This window comes from Epinephelus lanceolatus, chromosome 4, assembly GCF_041903045.1.
Source record: "Epinephelus lanceolatus isolate andai-2023 chromosome 4, ASM4190304v1, whole genome shotgun sequence".
Classification (NCBI taxonomy): Eukaryota; Metazoa; Chordata; class Actinopteri; order Perciformes; family Serranidae; genus Epinephelus; species Epinephelus lanceolatus.
Window position 1 is genome coordinate 22,365,970 of NC_135737.1, and position 20,538 is coordinate 22,386,507.

Genomic DNA, 20,538 nt, shown 5'->3' on the forward strand with positions numbered 1-20,538 from the left:
GAATTGCATTTATTTTTGGCAATTGGATGGCGAGCACTTCTGTTCTTAGCACGGCTTATAAACCTTTTTATTGTCAATATACATTTAAAAGCCATACATCCTCTGAGCGCCTCAGGTCTGGAGTTTGTAGTTGTGAAGTTTCATGCAGCTCTGATTATCCTGAAGGTCATAATAGCTCATGATATACAGCAATGTCTGTTTCAAACAATGGTTAACCCATGACAATGAAATGGCCACTATGGGGGTTACTCAGCACCATGACAGATACATGTTTGTACTGCATGCAAAAAAAAACACATGGTTTTTGCCCCAAACTGTATGAGATTAGCATAAAGTGTCTATACACGGGAGACTTGTGGGTACCCTTGGGACCCATTTTCAGTCAGATATCTTGAGGTGAGAGGTCATGGGACCCCTGTGAAATTGGCCATGCCAGTTTTTTCCTTGCCAAAATTTAGCCCAACTTTTGAGCCTTACTTTACCCCCTAGCTTCAAAACTCAGCCTGCTATAGTCTCTGAAAGACAGTAATGTTGGCAGAGATCACTGACAGTCCTTTGGCTCTCTTATGGTTAAGAGAGAGACTAAACCCAGCTCAAATAAAGCAGTTGAATTCTCAGTTACACAGACTTTTACCATGGCTCTCAGTTTTTCTAAGGGGACTAGATTTTAAGATGTGTTATGCTCTGCAGGTTTTCCAAGTTCAGGAGGCAAAGTAAGAGAAGGCTTTCCCCCTCATATCAACAGGATGAGTGGGTCTCTGTCCATAAACACCACAGACATTACAGGCTTCTGTGATTTAAAAAGAGGTGGTGGCAGGGTCACAGGAAAGTACTTTCACCTCAGAGATAGTTGACCCGTGTGCTCTATGTGTTCGACCAGACAGTCACCTCTCCTCGGGTCAGCCGGCACCAGACCCCAATAACTGTCCCAAAGGCTCCGAGCCTCTTCAGATCTATACAGCTTCTGAGTGTGTGTGTGAGAATGTGTTTATAGTGGGAAGCAGTAAATCACAGAAAGACAGACAAGCAACAGGTGGGGAAACACTAAGCAGTGAAACTGGCAGTAGGGGAGGTAGGAATGAAACGTGATCAAGAGGAAGTGGTGGAAAATCAGGAATCCGGGAATAATGATGAGGAGAAACAAGAGGAAGATGAATGAGAACACATGGAGAGAGATACAGAAATTCAAAGGGGCCAAAAAGGTGGACAAAGAGAGCTGGATAGAGGGATGGGAAATGGTAGGATGATAGATAAGGAGGATCTGAGAGTGTTTTCATGGTGCAGTTGTAAAGACAGCAAAGAGTCAAATAGGCCAAAATAACTACAAGCTGTCTTTCATTTAATTCAATGACATGTTGAAACACTTTTGAAGAGATCTGAACTACATATACTACTCTATGGTGAGGGGTGGAAGAGCAGGTGATGCTGCTACCACAAGAAGGAATTTCAAAATAAAAGCAAAACATGGACTAAGAAAAACTGCACAAACCAATGATTAAAACACTTGTCTTGTGCTGCAAACCAACAAGATACAAATGACTGAATAACTGCAGATGGATTCTGACTCAGCATAATCGCACAAACTGTGGAGTCACAATATTAATTTCAGCTGCAGTAGAGGGAAAGTTTTTTTGTAATTTCCTCTATACTTTGGTTACATAACTCTGGAGATGTGTCTCCCAAGTTGCATAGTTAATCTTCTTTGCACATAACTTAATAATAAAGTTCTGACACCACATTTTCTTGAGCTCCTGTTGTAGTTAAAGTTAAGGGATAGTTTGTATCATGACAGCATGGGTTGCACGTGTAAATGAACTGTAGTAAAATTCCAGATTTCCCTGCTCATCTCTCAAATCAATTCCCATACAGAGAGATTGTACTTCCACATTTTCGTATGCCTGCTACCACAGACTCAAAGAGTATAGAAGCAGATAGAGAGACCTGCCTCTCTGTCTCTTTCTCAAATGCAAACCAAACTCCAATCAAATGGTAAGAGTTGTCAGTATTAATCAAATATAAACCAAGTTTGTGTTACTGCATTGCCTATTTCTCGCCTCAAATGTTTAACTGTAACTGTAATTCAAGGATTGTTTGTTACCAGCTGGCTGCCATATTGTTTCCTGTGGAAAAACAGCTAACCTCGCATTATGGTGCGTTCGTTTTGTACTCGGAGGTCGGAAGTTGGAAGCGGGAATGGCGTCACCTCTGAGTTGACAACAGTTTTTGCATTCTAGTTGACAATGGTGAACAAGTCGGAAAAAAACATGGACGCCCTTACCGTTCTACCGTTGAGCTCGCCATAGCCACTGTTAGCAATATCAGTTGATAACAATCCTCTATGTGGTATTTTGCACATACAGACAGCATAGAAACATGCCCATGGATAAAAATTGAACAGTACTATGGGTATGGCTGACCTAATGTAAAACAAATAAGATAAAATTGCTATAAACAGCACTTTAGCAGAGTGTTTACTCACTATGTATGTGACCAGCAGCCATCTTAAATACGTAAGTTGGGGTTGATGTGGTTGCTGCGAGTTTCCGAGTTGGAAATCCAATCTCAGGGTGCGTTTGAGTTTAAACTTCCGACTGGGAACTGGGAATTTCTGACCTCTGAGTGCAAAACGAACGCACCATTATGTTACCCACCAGGAGGAGTGTTTATTGGTCTGGTGTGGCAGAGTGCATTCTGGTAGTTGTAGGTTTTCTACCTCTTGAGCAAAAGCGAATGCCACAGTCCCTTTTCTCTGTTTTCTCTGGTCATGTTGCACCAATTTCATAACTGTTTACATCTTTTTACTGCAGATAGCTTGTTTTATTTATATCTTTCCAGCAGTGAAACACATCTTTGATACATGCAGAGATAGTCAGTCATAGTTAGTAGCACATTTAACATGCAGGTTTTAGTAAACGCTACAAGAGAATCCTCAATTTATGACAACTTTCAGCAATTTTCCCTCATAGTGACTCATTTAAATTAAATTACTTTTCGATTCCTGTAAAGTGTTTGGACAACATGGCTAACGTCTCTTCTCCTCCATAGGTCATCCAATTGTTCTCCCTCCTGCGTCCCTCCTCCTCTCACCATGAGCTCCTGGGTGGTGAACAGGAAAGGAGAGCCACAGTACCGCCGGCACTTCCTGACGGACAACAGCACCTATCATGGTGAATATCCCACACACAAACACTCATTCTTATACTTCTACTACATCTTTGTGAGGACCCTCATTGACATAATGTATTCCCTAGCCTCTTACCCTAACCTAAACCATCACAACTAAATACCTAACCTAATTCTAACCTGAACCCTAAAACCAAGCCTTAACCCTCGAACAGACCTTTGAAAAAGTGAGGACCGGCCAAAATGTCCTCACTTTGCAAAAATGTCCTCACTATGTTGCTAAAATACATCTCTTGGTCCTCGCTTTGTAGCATGTACAATTACACACAGACACACACATGCAAACAGATGAATAGAAAGGACAGAATATTATGAATAGTACATTGTCTCTCTGATAGCTGTATGTCATGGGAATGAACAGTAGAGGGAGACTTATCTCCACTGTTGGGCCTCAAGTATTCAGCCTGTTATATTGTAGACAGCACAGCCAAGATTCAGTCGTGTGACATAAATAAAACCTAATCACTGTTTACTGGAACACAAAACCTGCTGCAAGCCACCGACTCATTGTGAGACAGCAAAGAAGAACTGCCCAGAGCTTCATTTGCACAGGATAGCATGAAACCATCTGTGTACTAATAGGCTGCAACACCTGATTTGTAGTGCTATATGTTTCTACTCATGCATGATTCATACATATTAATACTCACACAGTGGAGTCAAATATATCAAACAGAGACACTCAACACTCCTCTTTTCTTTTTCTCTGATATTTTTATGATTCAGCATGTATGAGAGGATGTTTTATTCAGCTTAATATCGGCATGGGTCAGCTTGAATACCCCAACGCATATATGCATACCTGTTTATGCGAGTATGTTGTATCAGATATGATTTAATAAACTAGAGCAAATACTGCATTTTTCATTCTCCCTTAAGCTGACTTTAAACCAGACATCAATCTGATTATGATTTATGAGTTTTGAGGCAGTCAGGCTGCACGCTGACAGATCCGCCAGACAAATCCATAACAAATCTCTGATCTCTGTCTGCATCCGTGGCTGTCACACCTACAGCAGACAGGCCACTTAAAGCCTCACCTTGACTTACTACAGCCCACATCCCACCCCTGCAGACCGTGTATTATATACCGTACAAGTGTGTTCTTTCTGCTTGTCAGCGAACTGTAGTAGAAAACAGGCTTGACTGCTTCAGTACTCTGCTGTGGATGATGGATTGATTGATGGACAGAGCGCACACAAGTGTCTCTTTTGCCTCCGGTCAGGCTGAGAAATAAGGATTTTACCACATTTATAGGAATTTCACAGATTATCTCCCTTTGTAAATATGTTTCTCCAAGCCAAAGTGACTCTTCTTCCAGACCTTGTGGGTAATTAATGTTGTTCAAGTGAAAAATGAATAGCTCACTGAGCATGAAACGCAAATACATTTTCATACATTCCCTGGAAAAGCCAGCTTGCACCACCCCTCCACCTCCTCCAATCCATTTCTTGCAAGATAACATATTCTGATACTAATCTCGTTGCTTAAAGTTATTATGTTGAAGCTGCTGTTAAGTTTTTAAGAGGAATAAAGGGAGGAGAATCAGAACAAAAAGTCTAAGTATTGTTGTGTCTTAACTAAACTTCAGATCCTGTTGATCTCTGTCTGTAATCACCCCCTCATGTCCTAGACAGTTTGCCCTTTCCTGTCAGTCTGAACCATTCTGAAAACAAATGCCTCTGTCTTCTCTTTCCTGGATTATTTTCCACATGACTTTGCTTCGCTCTGCCTCCATTTCCCTTCCTCCCAGTTGTTTCCAGTCTTTTGTGAAAGACAGAGTGGCTGATGGTTTTCATTTGGCCATGGTACATAAATCAGTGTGAGAAGGGTGTGTGAGGGGAGGAGGGAGGGGGGCTGTGTGTGATCAGGCAGGTGTGGAAGAAAAAAGGTTTACAACTTAAATCAAAGTAATCACTGGAAAGCCTCGTGTACCTGCTAATGCATGGCGTGCATGAGGACAAGACGTGCAGCATTGAACTTGGTGGGACACACTGGTGGTCAGACACGTCTTTTGGTTCCTGCAGACAGCACTAATCGATTTGGTAACCTCTGGCTCTGTCTCACAGTGTCTGAACACAATTGTGTGCGGGCATGTGTGTGTTTGCTCTGTGTGTGTGTGTGTGTGTGTGTGTGTTTGCTCTGTGTATGTGTGTGCGCGTGTGTGCTTGGTCACTCCATAATTGTCTCCTGCAAACCTAAATTAAATGGCTTTAATGTGGACCAATGAGCAAGACTAATCTGGGAACTCTAGATTGACCAAACGTTCATTAGGGAATTGACTCAACACACACACACACACACACACACACACACACACACACACACAATTGAAAAGCATATAATGCATGTTTACACATAACTTGCTCTCAGAGCCCCTGTGTGCGCGCACTGCTGGAGCATCCCTCATATTTCATGAAGCCTGTTTCCTGCTTCATCTCCGAGGAGACATTCACACCTAAAGGGAGACACACACGGAGAGCGTTAAGTGGGTCACAGCGCTGGCATCCCTGCGCAATGGTGACTGTGTCTCTCCAGATACAAACCGAGGAATAATGTTAGGTGCGCAAAAACAAACGGATGTGACAGGAGCGGTTTGGTGGGGAATTCAAACTGTCTCCAAACACCAGAGTGTCAGGCAAAGCTGATGAAATGTCCACAATGTCCAACTCTGCCATTTGAGCCACTGTTCTGTGCGCTATCATTCACTCTCGCTCACTCCACGCCAGTGTTAAGCTCTTGCTTATTAACAACTACTCTCCGTCGTCGGTCCAACGAGCGTGTGAGAAATCGGCTTATCGTTCTGCCTCTGTGTTGCGCCTGTTGAGAGGAGAGGATGTGCGCGCAGCAGCAGCGGCTGTGGATGTGAGAGCTTTGATGGGTTTGTGAAGCCACTCCGCAGACCGTGCCGGGAGAGGCAGATACTGAGGTGCAGTTTGATCGGGGTTTTTTTTTTTTTTTTGGACACAAAAGTGACACTTCATCATCATGGCGCGTTCCGTGTGAACGTCCAATCATCATGGAGAAATGGACTAGTCAGACATGTTTTGATGGTTTTTCGAACCGCCACAATTAGGAGATAAAAACATGATGTCCAAAACGCATGGAGGGACCTTGTGAGAACTCCAGTCCTAAATGGCAGAACTTGAAGTTTGCAGAAATCTCAGTCTGGAGAAGGGTGAGTGATCATTTATCAAGCTTTCTGTTTGGTTATTTTATCTCTCAGTCTCATATGGAGAGGAATAGTCTGTGTGGTGCACGCATTCCTTTGGATGTCTAAAGCCAACATTGCTAGAAGCCCATGCGTAATTTCTCCATTGCGCTTGTTGTGGTGAAGAAATGTCATCACCCTCGCTTCTACAAGCACTGAGAAAGGAATCTTAATTGAAGGCTGCCAATTTAGGCGAGGGAATATTTGTGCAATATTAATGTCTGTCAGAATTGTGGGTGCAAAACATTAGAATTAATTACAAGCGGTCACTCTGTCGATTGTTTCTATGGGGATTTTTAAACTGATGTCAGATTTTTTGAGTTCATATGAGAGCTCTTGATTAAAGGCAGCAGTGGGGCAGCAGAAACTGTCCCCGGTGCTGAAAATGGCCCTTTGCTTTTGTCACTAGGGGGCAGAAAAACCTCTTAATTTGTTGATTTGACAAGACTCTGCTCTCAGTCCATGCAGCAACACATAGGTGTGAATGTGTCACATGCTTTCACAATCCTGCATCCTCCACACTCTTCACAGAAATACATGAGAAGTTTATGGCTTCTGTCACTGCAGTGCCTTGGTTTAAAGATGCCAGAGAAACTGACAGACCACATAACATTACCACATGCCAGAGGTGGATTGTTTTGCCAATGGCTTCAGCAGAAACAGGAGGCCCTTGAAACCCAGACGGGGAGCGTTGAGCGCCACACGCAGTGACAGAGCTTTGGGTTGAGCTTTGATGGCAAAATTGAAGTCCCAGCAGTCCCCGGGCTATTAGAGCGACCCCTTTGCTCTCTCCCGTATGCTGTCAAAAATATGGTGCATCCCTGGCACTTAGAAAGCAGGATGTGTCAAGCTGTCAGTCCTCACCCCTGCAGCGCATGTTTTTCTTTCATTGGGGTGTGAGTGTGGCCCCTGTTTTCCTCAATGGCCAAGAGGGCTGCCTCCTCATTCATTTTGTCAACACTTGTGCTGAGAAGACTTGCATGGCACCATGCCACCCTCGCTGAGAGAGGAGAAGAGAGAAAATGATGCAAGGAGAAGGGTTTGGAGGCGCATGCATGGCTGCTAATCTCCTCCACATGGAGGAAATGGCTTTTCCATGTAAAATGTGTTTTTCCTCATGTGTCTCTCCTGTGCTGATGATGATGAATCTCAGCATGCTCCCCCCCATTTTGTCTCTGCCTCTTCCTTTTTGTCGCTCCAGGGCAGAGAAACAGCTAACAGACGCCAGGGGATGAACGCACTCTCATCCTCTCAGCTCTTTCCCTCTTTTTAAACACCAATTCTTATTTTCAGCCCCCTCTCTTAAATACTTCATCACTGGTACCAACTGAAATGTGTCTGTGAACATGAGTATTGAAAGCTGTCAAATACCAAACGCAGGCACGTCGGATCAAGTCGGTCCTGATTTAAATCTCATGTCAAACTTTGTCAAATTTGTCAGAATAAGTTCTCCTCTTCTCTCCTCTCCTCCTTGGTATCATTTTGATACTGCTACTGAAACTGTATTGTGTTGACATTTTGAAACAACACCTAACCCTACCTCCCCTCTCCTTCCTTTTTTTCACGTTGTATCCAGTTTTGCCAAATAATTGTGTCACATTTAACACTATTAATTAACCAGCTTCACACCTCTGACATCCAGGGAGCTACTGACATCCATCTTTGCCCTTCCCACGTGATCCTGAAGCACCATAATTTGCATTTACATAGAATTTCACTGATAATGAGTCTATCTGGCTGCATGTTGACTTAGCTGCTGGCACATCACATTTGTTCTTGAATCAAGCATATTGGATGTGAGTGTGAAACATCAGCTTTTGAGACCTTCTGGGAGGCTATCATCTGTCTGAAGCTGCAGCTCTGTACCTGTGTCTGGGTGAGAAATAGAAAGCAAATTATCCTTAACCACGGGCTTTTATTTCATTTGCCTCCATCCCCTCAGCAGTTAATACCTAGAGGCTCAGTCCATTTAGTTACGTTAGACAACACTTTTAGGCTTCTGGTGTGTCCTGAAATGAGGCACCAGGGCAGCAGCAATAGTGCAGCTTCACTCCAACATGTGAAGCAGTTGAGATCAGACAGTTTTGCATGATAATCTGGCTCTGCTGCCAAAGATACTGCATCTCAATCTACCCACAGTCATCCAGCCTGGCTTAGGGAGGAGGAAAGAAGAAGCTTTAACATTGCAGGAACATCAATACATACCCTGTAACAACCCCCGCCCCCCCAACACACTCACACACACACATACTCCTTTGATGTTGTTGCTGAACTCCTCCACTCGGGGAGCCCCCTGTAACATCTTTGGTGAATGCATTATCATGCTGCAGTTGTTGTTTTTTCCTGTTCCGGTGCCGCTCTACACTCTGCACCCTGGGGGGACCTGGGAACCCATTTGTAGCACTGGCAGTTGGAGCACTGCCTTGAGCACTCTTAATTAGGCGAAGTGAGTGACTGTGCGATAAGAGCATGTGTTTTCCCTCTTTTTGCTCATCATTTCCCTGTGTTTCCTCACCTTTTATGTCTCTAATAAGAGGGTTAACCCAAATATTTTTGACTTCTTCCATGCAGGTTTTGTGTAATTAGTTTGCTTTAAAAGGTATTTACATGTCAGCTTGTCCCCTTCGGTGTGAAAAGTCTAGACCCACCCAGCATTTGTAGAACGCGAGGCGTTAAAGTAGTGCGGAAACATTGCCAATGATAAGCTGTTTTTTTTATCATCAGGAATTAACAGTTGTTACTGCTAGTCAGCAGCAGCTGTTTATCAGCCTCAGTGCAGTGTGTGAGCACTAGTAGGCAGGAATTAGAAGGAAAACCTAAAACATGAAAATGAGAAAAACAAACGAACCCTGAAACCCAACTTTTTTTGCTGTCCTCATCTGTGTCGGTTTGGAGTTTAACCATGCAAACTTTTTTGGATTAGCGCTAAACAGAAAGCACAGCTGAGGTCGATGCAAATATTAGTTTTCCAGGTTGAACATCAAAGTATTGGACAAAATAAAATTTTTACCAGATGATAGCACATGATGAGAAGTCCACAGATCAAAGTTAACATGATGAACCCCTGATGTCTGTACCAGATTTCACAGCAAAACATTCAACATTTGTCAAGATGTTTGAATAAAGAACTAAAAAGTCGACCTCATGATGGTGCTAGAGGAAAAGTTCAGGCTGATTTCATGTACTGTTTGTACGTACACCTGTGAAAAGTAATGCGCCACATTTTGCATATATCCCTTGCAATCATGAGCAGGTGATCTGTTATCACGTGCAATAATGTGAGCCGGAGCCTGGGTTTGTTGAAGGTGGCAGTGCTGTTTGGGCTGAGAAGTGTAAATAAGGTAAAGCAGGTTTTTGGGTTAGTGCGGGGAGCAGTGAGACCGGGCATTACGGGAGTGTCTCTAGGATGCCAGAGATCACTGTCTAGCCTCCTGGAGGTGTCATGGGACCAACTAGACAAAACACTGGTGAAAGGAGGTTCCCACCTGATGACACCAATATCATAGAGCTTAAGAGGTTATTCACTGAGCGCTGATCCTTTATCTAAAGCACAAATTTCTTGTGTTTATTTGAACTGACCAATGTGTTGATGGAGGTCAGCATAAGAGAGAAATAGGCCATAGACTCCTCTCCCATTGCCAGTAGAGCAGAGCTGTGTACACGTCTCTGCAGCAGACTGTGTGTGTGTGTTTTCTGGTGTGTCACGTTCAATGTTACAGACAGGCCAGAAAACAGGTTAGTAAACAGAAGAAAGCAGCATGGAGGCCTATGAAAACCTTATGGTGGTTACTCATTCTCGGAACCCATCGGCTGTATTTGGTGTCTGACTTCTGGCAGATGGCGATACAGCCTCTGGGGACAGACCCCCGATTTTTTGGCATTCCGGTTTGATTTGGGCGGAGGAGGCGAATTTCCGTCTCCGACTTCCATTTATATATAAGTAAATATGCTGAACCATTGCGATGGATTCAGAGTTTGCAGTGACGCCAATTATGTTCCGCCTCGTTAGTTAACCGCATGGACCGTTTAACCTGGCAACAACTGCAGCCGGCTCAAACGTGATTGGTCAATATCACACGGACTACATACAGCCTACAACCGGAAACCAGGGCTCTTCCACTCTTCTTCCGGAGGCAAAATCTCCGGGGTTTGCCTACAGACTCTACATTCACCGAATGTAGAGTCTGTATAGAGACTAGTGGTTACTTATCTATAAATCTCTTACCTTTCCAGTCTCTCTTTCAAATTCGGTGCAGACCAATTTGGATTGATGCTTGAGCGTTGCTTGGGAGAAGATGGATGGTATTTTGTGTTGGTGTGTCATTGCATCTTGCTGGTGTAGGGGCTATAATTAGTACCTTAACCTGGGTGTTGTCAATACTGATAAGAGCTAAAGCTGATAAATACCTGTGAGTGCTGCAGAGTTACTTGACGCAGGTGTGAATGCTGATTGTAACATTTCCCATTACATTAAAAACCAGAGGTTAGCGTGTGTTAGCAGGGTTTTTTGTGCAGTGTAAAAGGGGCTCAAGGTAACTTTAAGTTATTTTAAGGAACATCATCAGCATGTTTCTTTTCTAAACCTAACCTAAGTAAATTTACAACTTATCATGTCTAAGGTCTTTAGATGGGGCAGACCAAATTTGAAGTTGATTGGACCAAATCTGTAGGAGGAGTTTGTTTAAGTACAACCCCTGAAAAGACCTTTTTTGTAGCATGGTACATATGCATACCAAATTTTGTTTCTCTACGTGAAAGTTAAAGGTCAGGGCTTTTACTTTGAAAACTGTTAGGAGGCACTACTGAGCCAATTTGCAATGCCCAAACTTAAAACCCATAAAGATATCTATTTTCACTAATTTTGACAAGTGTGCATAGTTTTGTGAGTTTTCAAACATCACAAATAACCCAAAAATGCGTTCAAAGACTTCAAATAAAAATCGTAATAATAATGTAAATAATAATAATAATTCCTTCAATTTCAAGAGGGCCTCTGCGACCGCCTGTGGTAGGTCTTGGTCTGACCCAAAACATAACTTTTGGTCATACTTGCTAAAGTGTAGCTTTAATCCCCAAACCACAGGGATGCCCCTGTTTACATTTATCATACAAGTAAACTATTGCGACTGCAGAAGTAGCAGTAGCATGATGTTAACTCAGTGCACTAAACCCTAAAAAGTTAGTTTACTTTAACAATGACTGCAAATTTTCCCCAACATGAGCATAGTAGTTTTGGAAGCGACTGACAATGTCCTGCTGATTGGTGTGCCACATCAGAAAAGGCTTGAATGGATGACCTTGGATGGAAGTTATTAACAACCGTTAGAGTCATCTAGGTTAAAGAACTTGTGGAATTTTTTTAACCTCTCTAATTCTGCCAGGATGCCGACGTCCTCGCCCCCCTCCTCCTCTGTTAAATGGTATCTCCCAGACGCACTACGTCATCAAACCATGTGATGTTTGGTATTGCCGGATTCAGTTTTTCGACAGGAAAAGTTAAAGGATGACTCGCGATCTTATGCGGAGCTGTTAGCGATGACTTAGCTGGTTTATAAAAGGTAAGAGTCTCACTCCTACCACTATTTTTGGCTGAAATATACCGTCTAGAAAGTGGGATTAAAACTTTCACGTTTCATATGGCTTTATTTGGTGATATTTTATGGTGTTTCTGTGTCATAAACAACATCAGCTATCATAATCACACCTGATTTCAATAAGGTACAATGTTTGAAGCTGGCTGAGTGTTGTTTGATCACTGATAGTATTGTTTTGAAGCCGAGTGACTGACTTGTCATTTGGAGCTCCGCCTGGATCTTTTCATGGAAAAAACACTGCAGAATGGTCATACTTTCTTTTTTTTCGATATTTTTTGGGGGCATTTTTAGCCTTTAATGGATAGGACAGACAAGTGCGAAAGGGGGAGAGAGAGAGGGAGTGACACGCAGCAAAGGGCCACAGGCCGGAGTCGAGCCTGGGCCACCACGGCAACATCCCCGCACATGGGGCGCCCGCTCCACCACCAAGCCTCCGACGCCCCAGAATGGTCATACTTTGTGCAATCTTCTTCAGATTTGAAATGAGTGTTCATTGATAGTGTGCCTACAGCCCCACAGTGTCATTTACCTGCTCAGATGAAGCCACAGACAGTTATTCATCCTGAAAAACATTTTTTATGTTATTTTAGGCAAAATCTTCAACTTTTTACTGACTTCAGAGGCCCATTACTCTGTCTCTGTATCACCTACAGTGTTTCTGAGGTAGGTTCTCATGCATGTAGTCAGAGCGGTTCAGAAGCTACAGTCATTTTAATTTGAGTATGTCATTTTAGGTGTTTTTGCTACAAAATGGGGGTGGAGTACAAGAGGTTTAATTGGCTTCATCATGTAAGTGACCATATCCTTCAAGAGCACTTTTGTACTTGTGCCCAATTTAGAACCATAATGGTTATTTCATTGACATGAGAGATTTCTGTATGTGTGTTTTGTTTGTGTTCCTTTTGCTGTTTGCAGTGCGACGGTTTTATGATTTTCCATGCACCAGCCTGAATGAAACCACATATTATCAGAATCACAGTTCTTGCCTTTGTTTCCAATTTTTGGATATGCACTCTCTCTGTTTTCTTTTTTCATTAAACCAAAGATTTGCCAAATTAATAACAATGTGGCTTAGTGTTTAGCTCCACTCCTCCCTGTGCAGTCTGCATGTTATCTCTGCATTCATGCAGGTTTCCCTTGTGTTTCCTTCCAATGACACACATCAGGTGGATTAGAGACTGTCCCACTGGTATGAATGTGAGTGTCTGTCTATCTGTGTTATCCCTGACTGACAAATGATTCAGGCTGGTCCCTCCACCTTTAATGCATACTGGCAACGGCTCCAAGCCTCCATGACCCTGAACAGAAACAAGCAGACAGACAAAATGAGTAAATGTCACTTCATTATTTGTCCGTTATGTATGATTATAATGCTTGGGTGAATATGACCACCCAGTGGTCATTTTGCTGGCCATCACACTGGTGGAGCAGGTGAGGGACATATGATTTTGCCAAGGCTCAAGCTCAGCGCTGTCACAAATGTGCTGCTGGCTTTTATCCCACCATGGCGCAGCCTGATTTCCCCTCACATTTATCCCGAAGTCATCAAGCTGAAGCTATGCGCTTGACTAATTTAATTTCATAAGCTTATGAATGTCCTGAGAGGAACAGTGAAACAGGGTGCAGACTGGGATGATGTAACCCCAAAGGACTAAATGAAGAAGATATTATGAGATTACATGAGGTGTCATTTGGGGTTTATCATCTTAAATGTGCACTGGTGCAGTGATATTAGAAATCATGCTGCCTGCTCCGCTAATCTGAAAACTCGATTTGATTTTTTTTCTAGTTTAGTAGATTTTTCTGACATTATTAAAGATTTTAAATAAAATTAATTATAGAACCAGACATTGTTAAAGCTCCAGTGTGTAGGATTGAAGAGAATATATGATGGCAGAAATGGAATATAACATAATGAGTATGTTTTATAGTGTATAAGCAGCTGAAAATAATAATTGTTGTGTTTTCACCATCTTAATATGAGCTGATTATATCTACACAGGAGGCTGGTCCTCATCCAGGAAGATTACCATATTGCACTGCAATGTTTCTGCAGAAGCCCAGAATGGACAAACTGGCTCTATATAGGGCAATTTGTATTTTTGCATCGGCCACTGTAATTAGCAGCTGCTCTACGACAAGCAGCACGTTTTTTAAACTGCTTTATTCAGTGTTTTTACTGGTTTAAATCACCAGGTCCATTTTCTGGAACGATATCTGCGGATAATTTAGCTTCAGATAAAAACCTCTTAAACATCTGGATCTTAAGTTGTTAGAGAAAAAAAGGTGCGCACACATTAGTAGGTGCAAAGTTGTGCCTGCTCAGATGAACCAAACAGCATTGGAGAAAGACTGTTTTATATTATCAAACTGCTTTATTCAGTGTATTTACCAGTTTTAATCATCTGGTCGGTTTGTTCTGGAGAGGAAGAGACCTCTGCTGATAATTTAGCTCCTGGTATAAACCTTCTGAACAATGAACACTGAAGGAATCCTAACTGGAAGAAATTTGGCGATCCTCACCACTAGATGCCACGACATTGTCCTAAATCTCACAAACTGCTCCTTAAAATACAAGACAGTTACCTACAATGCAGAGACAGTGGACAGGCTGTATATATGTCGCCCCACTGATTGCCCTGCCTTCACCTGTTGATCCTATATCCCTATCACTGGTTATATATTCCATGTTCAGCTGTGCCTGATTGCTGAAATTGTTAAATTTGACTATCTGTGTTTGCACCTAGAGATTTTGCATGCATTTGCTTTTGCATCCTCCATGGGTTTTCCATCAAAGTCAAATCATATTCTCTGTTTTTCTGGTATTCTGTTGCTGCAAAAGAACAGGGTTTCCCTGATTTGGTGATGCAGTACATAAAAAGGTCAGTGCACAAAGTGTAGTGAGGGCTTCCCCCTCAGGAGGACAAAGCCTATATCAGATGGACAGATGCACACACACACACACACACACACACACACACACACACGTCAACCCATTAAATCATACTTTTAGTAGTGCATTATCATGAACATTATGTCATCATTCTTATCCTCATATTCCACTGGGTGACCCTATGAACCCGTCTGATATGCAGAGACACACATCTGCTGCACTCTCCTCCCTGACTCTTCATAATCGCTCCGTAATCTACACACATGCTGGATCTAAGTCCGCGCATCAGGGTAGCATGTTGGCACGGACACAGCAGCACATCTACTGAAAGACCTGTAAACATCAAAGAGAGGCGGACTGGGGGAGCAGGAAGTGGGAGTGGAAAACAGATGACCAGGAGAAAGGTCGAAACGTGTTTTCAGAGAGAAGGCTGTCAGTTTAAGGTGCTTCCACAGATCCCGGGAGTACACAGGAGGATGAACGGCAGGAGTTTTGGTGTGCTTGTTTGTTGTGTGGAGGCTTTCTGTCTGAAGCGAGCCTGGAGTGCCTGTCAAGTCTGATGTGAGGAAAACCAAATGTTTTTTCTTTTTTTGTTATCAGAGTTTTAGCTACAGGTGGAGTATGTTGCACACTGGGACTGGGCAAAGGAGGACTACTACTAGCTCCTTACTTTCTGCAGAGAAAATGGAGGAAATTTGTTATGATCCAAATGCAACATCTGCTCAGAAAGTACGATCCTTTATTTATGCTCCTGCTGAAAAATCGGCTGTGTTAACTGTCGCGACTCTCCTGGCGCGTAACGTCTACCATATTGGGGGCACCCTGGCTGTACCACAGAAATGCAGGCTTATACAAATTGGTAAGTCTGTGTGTGTGTGTGTGTCTAGACACTGTAAATCAGTGTGCCTCAGAGAAGGAAACCCAATAAAACTAACAAACATTAAGTTTGTCTTTTTTCCCCACCGAATTTTCTACCTCTCAACACTTAAATTGATATGTCTTGAATAAAATAATCCCATCCCTATGTTTTCCTTCTGTGCAGGTTGTGTGCGTGTGTGTGTGTGTGTGTACAAACATATTGCATATTGAACATATTCCTTGCTGGTGCTATTTATAGCACAGGAAAAGAGCAGGAGCTCATGTTTATGTATCAGAATACCCCCAGGATGATCAAACTGCTCACTTTCTGCTACCATAACTTTGAACCTGTATAGCTCGCCGTAATGAGTTGTTGCTCATTACATGCAAGAGATTTGTCTTTTCTGTGTGTTGATTTCTGTGCGTTGTACCGCTCGTCATAGCAGTAAGTATGTGCAATGTCATTCATATTTGTCCTGTGGACAGTCAGTCAACCAAAAACTGAATCACATCTTGATTAAATTTCAGAACACAAAACAAACCTTCAGGTCATGAGAGCTAACAGAGCAGCGGGTGAAGAATTATGACACCATGCCTCCATTCAGACAGTTTTATTTGGGTTTGCTTGCTGTGCTTGTTGTGTTTGATCAACAGTCGGACTGGCTTGGCCAGTCCGGATGGTGGTGCCTTATGTGACATGAATAGTGCATGAAGATTCAGGCAGATGCTGCTGAATATGAATGTATGTAGTGATGCATAATTTATGATAAATCTTTGGACTGTGGTCTTTTGGAGTCATCACACTCTATGTTCTCATGCAGAGCTGTTCAAGGATCAGAATATTATCCTTAACTGATGTAAACTTGTAGAAATGAGACTAAAGGGATGACTGAGAGGAATCTCTTATCATGTTGTGATTAAAAATGACAGTTAAAACTGAAAATGATGATTGAAAAGTGCTGTGGATGCTGCTGTTTGCTGTCCTGTCCTGATCTTCATTGTATGGATCCAAGTGAGGACAGGCTTTGTTCATCAGGTTATCACAGAGACGTCTCTATCACCTACCCTATTAAAATATATTTGAATTGCCTGGGCCTCTGTGGCAAGACAAAGCTTTGATCTGCTCTCTCTGCTCTGTGCCGACAGAGATGATGAGTTTTAGTACATGCACACACACACACACACACACACACACGCACATGAAGACAAACACAAACCAGTGAATGCACACGCACAGAGTGAAGAAATGAAAGCCAAAAAGATGGAAAAAGATGCTTTACATATTTTTTATTCTTCTCCGTAGCTGAAAATCATTTTTTTTTTACAGTTGGGTGGAGTTGTCTTTTTGAATTAGATACAGATACTGTAGCTACAGATAGCAAAGCATGAAGATTGATAGCCTGGATGTAAATGCCAGGTGGGGTTATGAGGACATGACTTTATTTTTTAAAAGATGTCCAACAAGATGGATACTTGAATTGCAAGTCTGAACTAAACTGTACGTTTAAAACCTCGTGCTCAAGTGGTTTAAGCATTACTCCTTTAGGGAAAATAGGATCAGAGATGGGAGTGAAGATGTAAAGGACACTGATCCTTTGATTCAGTCATCACTGCTCTTTTGAGAGCCATTTACATCAGTTCTCATCTTTGATTACGAGCCAGCTCCCCTCTCCTGGGCAGATATTAATCCTGCCACCTCTTCTCCTCCGGTCTCTTGCTTCGCAATCTTCAGCCGTACTGAGTTTGAGGTTTGACTCTTTATGGTCCTTATCATTTCTGATAGAGAGTAAAGTGACTGGAGGGAGTCTGTAGAAATGTCAAGGACTAACAGGGGTAGATAGACGACTGAAGAAACAGGAAAAAATGGTAGAGAACCAACAATAGGGAGTTCTTTGGCTTGACACAAACAAACAGACAATCAGATGATGAACTGATACCTGTACATGTCAGTCCTCTATTCCTGGAGAGCTGCCTCACAATGGCTGTTTAGCTGGATGAAAAAAAAGCCGACTTCTGTATTCCCTTTTAGCTTTTTATTGTGAAATATAGCTGACTGCCTCCCAGAGAAACACTGTTATATGTATATATGTATTCACTCCGAGGGGATTGTGGGAGAATGGGCATGTACTCTCTGGTGATGGTGAAAAATGTTTGCTCACTTTGGGCTTGATTTATGATGCTACATATCTAAGAGTTCAAGAAGTGTTGCTATAAGCTTGTCTAGTCTGAGTCATGGATTTTGTCGCCTGAAACGGTGTGAGATCAAAGATCCCAGGAGAACATGGCTGTTGACTGGAGCACAGACTGCGGATGTGATCAATACTGCAGTAAACCCACATTTGACAGTGACCCCCATTGAACACTGTCTTTAATGAAGCTGTGAATTTCAGAAGTGGCTATGTGAAATAAATAATGCAGTACGGTCCATTTTATTGTTTCTGATTAGTTCTTTTCCCAGAGTCTCTCCGTGTCTTCAGAGTCCCATTATTTTCAGCAGCTTTCAAGAGTTGTCACAACACTAGCTGGCACTCGCTTGTTGATTCCTACAATGTAATAAATGATAAAATAATTTGTATGATAAATGAGTTAAGAGCAAAAGTTAACCTAAATCTTGATGCAATATATGTAGAACTTTAACTATAACCCATTACCCAATCTCAGAATCCACTGGCTATCGGTCTGGCGACGATGAGTGTAGTGGGGCAACAGCCCATGTAAATTCAGTGTAGCCAGGGGATATCTGGACCAACACTCCCCTTCTGTGCAATCGTTTCAGCTAATCTCTTTAAGCAGATATCTGCCTATGAATGCAGATAAATTGAAAAAAAAAAGCTGATAAAGAGCTAAAACATTGTCAGATGATAGCTGATGGGTTCTGCGATTGCATTTCATCCAATGTGTTGGCCATCCATCCATCTATCCATTTTCAACTGCTTATCCAAAGTTGGGTCACGGGGGCAGCAGGCTGAGCAAAGCATTCCAGATGTCCCACTCCCCAGCGATGCTTTCCAGCTCCTCCTGAGGGACCCCAACGTGTTCCCAGGCCCGACGAGATATGTAATCCCTCCAGTCTGGGTCTGCCCTGGGACCTCATACCAGTGGGACGTGCTTGGAACACCTCCAATGGGAGGCGTCAGGAGGCATCATGATCAGATGCCCAAACCACCTCAACTGAACCCTTTCGATGCGAAGGAGCTCAGAGAAGAGCTGATGCTCCTACTCCTCCAAGAATCACCACCTTAAAGGCGCTGTATGTAAGGATGTGGCCAAAACAGTTACTGCACTCAAATTCAAAATACTGCCGTGAGTCGTGTCCGCCCCCCCTCCCCTACAGATTCGAGGTTGCTGGACAGCGGCACGCTGGAGACTGATTTGTTTGCCCACGGGTGGCTGCCGTGGCAGGGCCGCGTCGCCGCGTCCTTGATCTTCGGTTTTTCAGCGGACCATTCAAGCAAGTCCGGCTTCTCTGCTGCTAACGCTGCTGCCGGGATACAGCTCATGAGGAGCCGGCTGCTAATGCTATGTACCAGGACACTGCTAATGCTGCTTGCCGTGCTGCTGTAGCTCAGTCATAACTTTAACTGATGCTGAGACTCTACTGACTGCGTGACTGGTAGACGGCTTTGGGTGGCGCAGCAGGCCAAAACACAAATTCAAAACATAAACATGATTTGCAGACTGTAAAATTTTTTTTAAATGCGAATATTCTGGCTGTACTATTGTTGTTGGTGAGATCACTATGTTATATGAACATTATTCCTTAGTCTCTGTGACATATTAGGAAGATTTTATGACTATTTGCTTTATATTTCTTACATATAGCTCTTTAACATGGTGGAGGTTTGCGTGTCATTGTGATCCTGGGAGCTGTGTTGTTCGGGGCTAATAGCCCCTGGTAAGGTCTCCCAAGGGAAAGAGACCACAGTGATCCCAAAGTGATTCAAGAAGGCCATGATGAAACGGCACATTTGGAGACAGAGTACCTTGCTCGGTATGGGGACACCAGACCCCCCCCCCCCCCTCGGAGCCAGACCTGGGGGGGAGATTGCCAGCGAGTGTCTGGTGGCTGGGCCTTGGATCTAGGGGTCCAGTTGGCCTCAGCCCGAATGAATAACATGGAGCCACCACCCTTTGGGTCCACCACCTGCAGGGACTGGCATCGAGGCCAAGTGCATTGTGTGCTGGGCAGCAGGCAGGGGTGGGCACCCGGGCATGCTTACCCCTAGTGTCACAGACTGGGTCTAGGGACATGGAATGTGCTCTGCCTCTCCACACAAACTGTCGCTCAAATTTGAATGGTCAATACAACTCTTCCGATAGAGAAAGTTTCAGACGCAGGTCCAATATGAACAGATGTTGAGTACATATTAGTACACTGTGCTGATAACGCCTCTCTTTCACTCTTCACTTTAAGTTAAAATTCAAATACAGGACTGTTACTGTGTGGTGTTAATAGTTTTGCTATTCAATAGTTAATAATTTTAGTATTTGGTTGAGCATTGAACATTAGTACACAGCAGACATTTTGTCACATCTTAGTAGGAAAAGCACAGTGGTACTTAAGAACATTAATGATAGCTGCATTCCACTCAGGGGAGGCCCTTTGTGCATGCTGGCTCACTTGAATAGCTCACTGGGACACTTAATGGAGCTGCACCATTGTTCATGTTATCAGTTTCACCTGTGCTTTTCCTACTATGACAAGTCACATTGTCTGCTGTGAAAAAGGTCTATGAGCCATGGATGACATGCTGCTCATCTCTGCAGAACCGTGTCCTTCCTTGGGTCTGTTAGCAAAA

The 20,538-nt window shown here is 43.1% G+C and overlaps 1 protein-coding gene across 1 annotated transcript in view; it reads left to right on the top strand.

The window, feature by feature from the left end:
- Positions 1–3,046: 3,046 nt before the first annotated feature.
- plch1 (phospholipase C, eta 1) overlaps positions 3,047–20,538 on the top strand; it is an 87,299-nt gene continuing 69,807 nt past the window's right edge. The window contains exon 1 of the mRNA XM_033631487.2: positions 3,047–3,167. Coding sequence (XP_033487378.1) covers positions 3,089–3,167 — 79 coding nt within the window. The 5' untranslated portion in view covers positions 3,047–3,088. The remainder of the gene's footprint in view (positions 3,168–20,538) is intronic.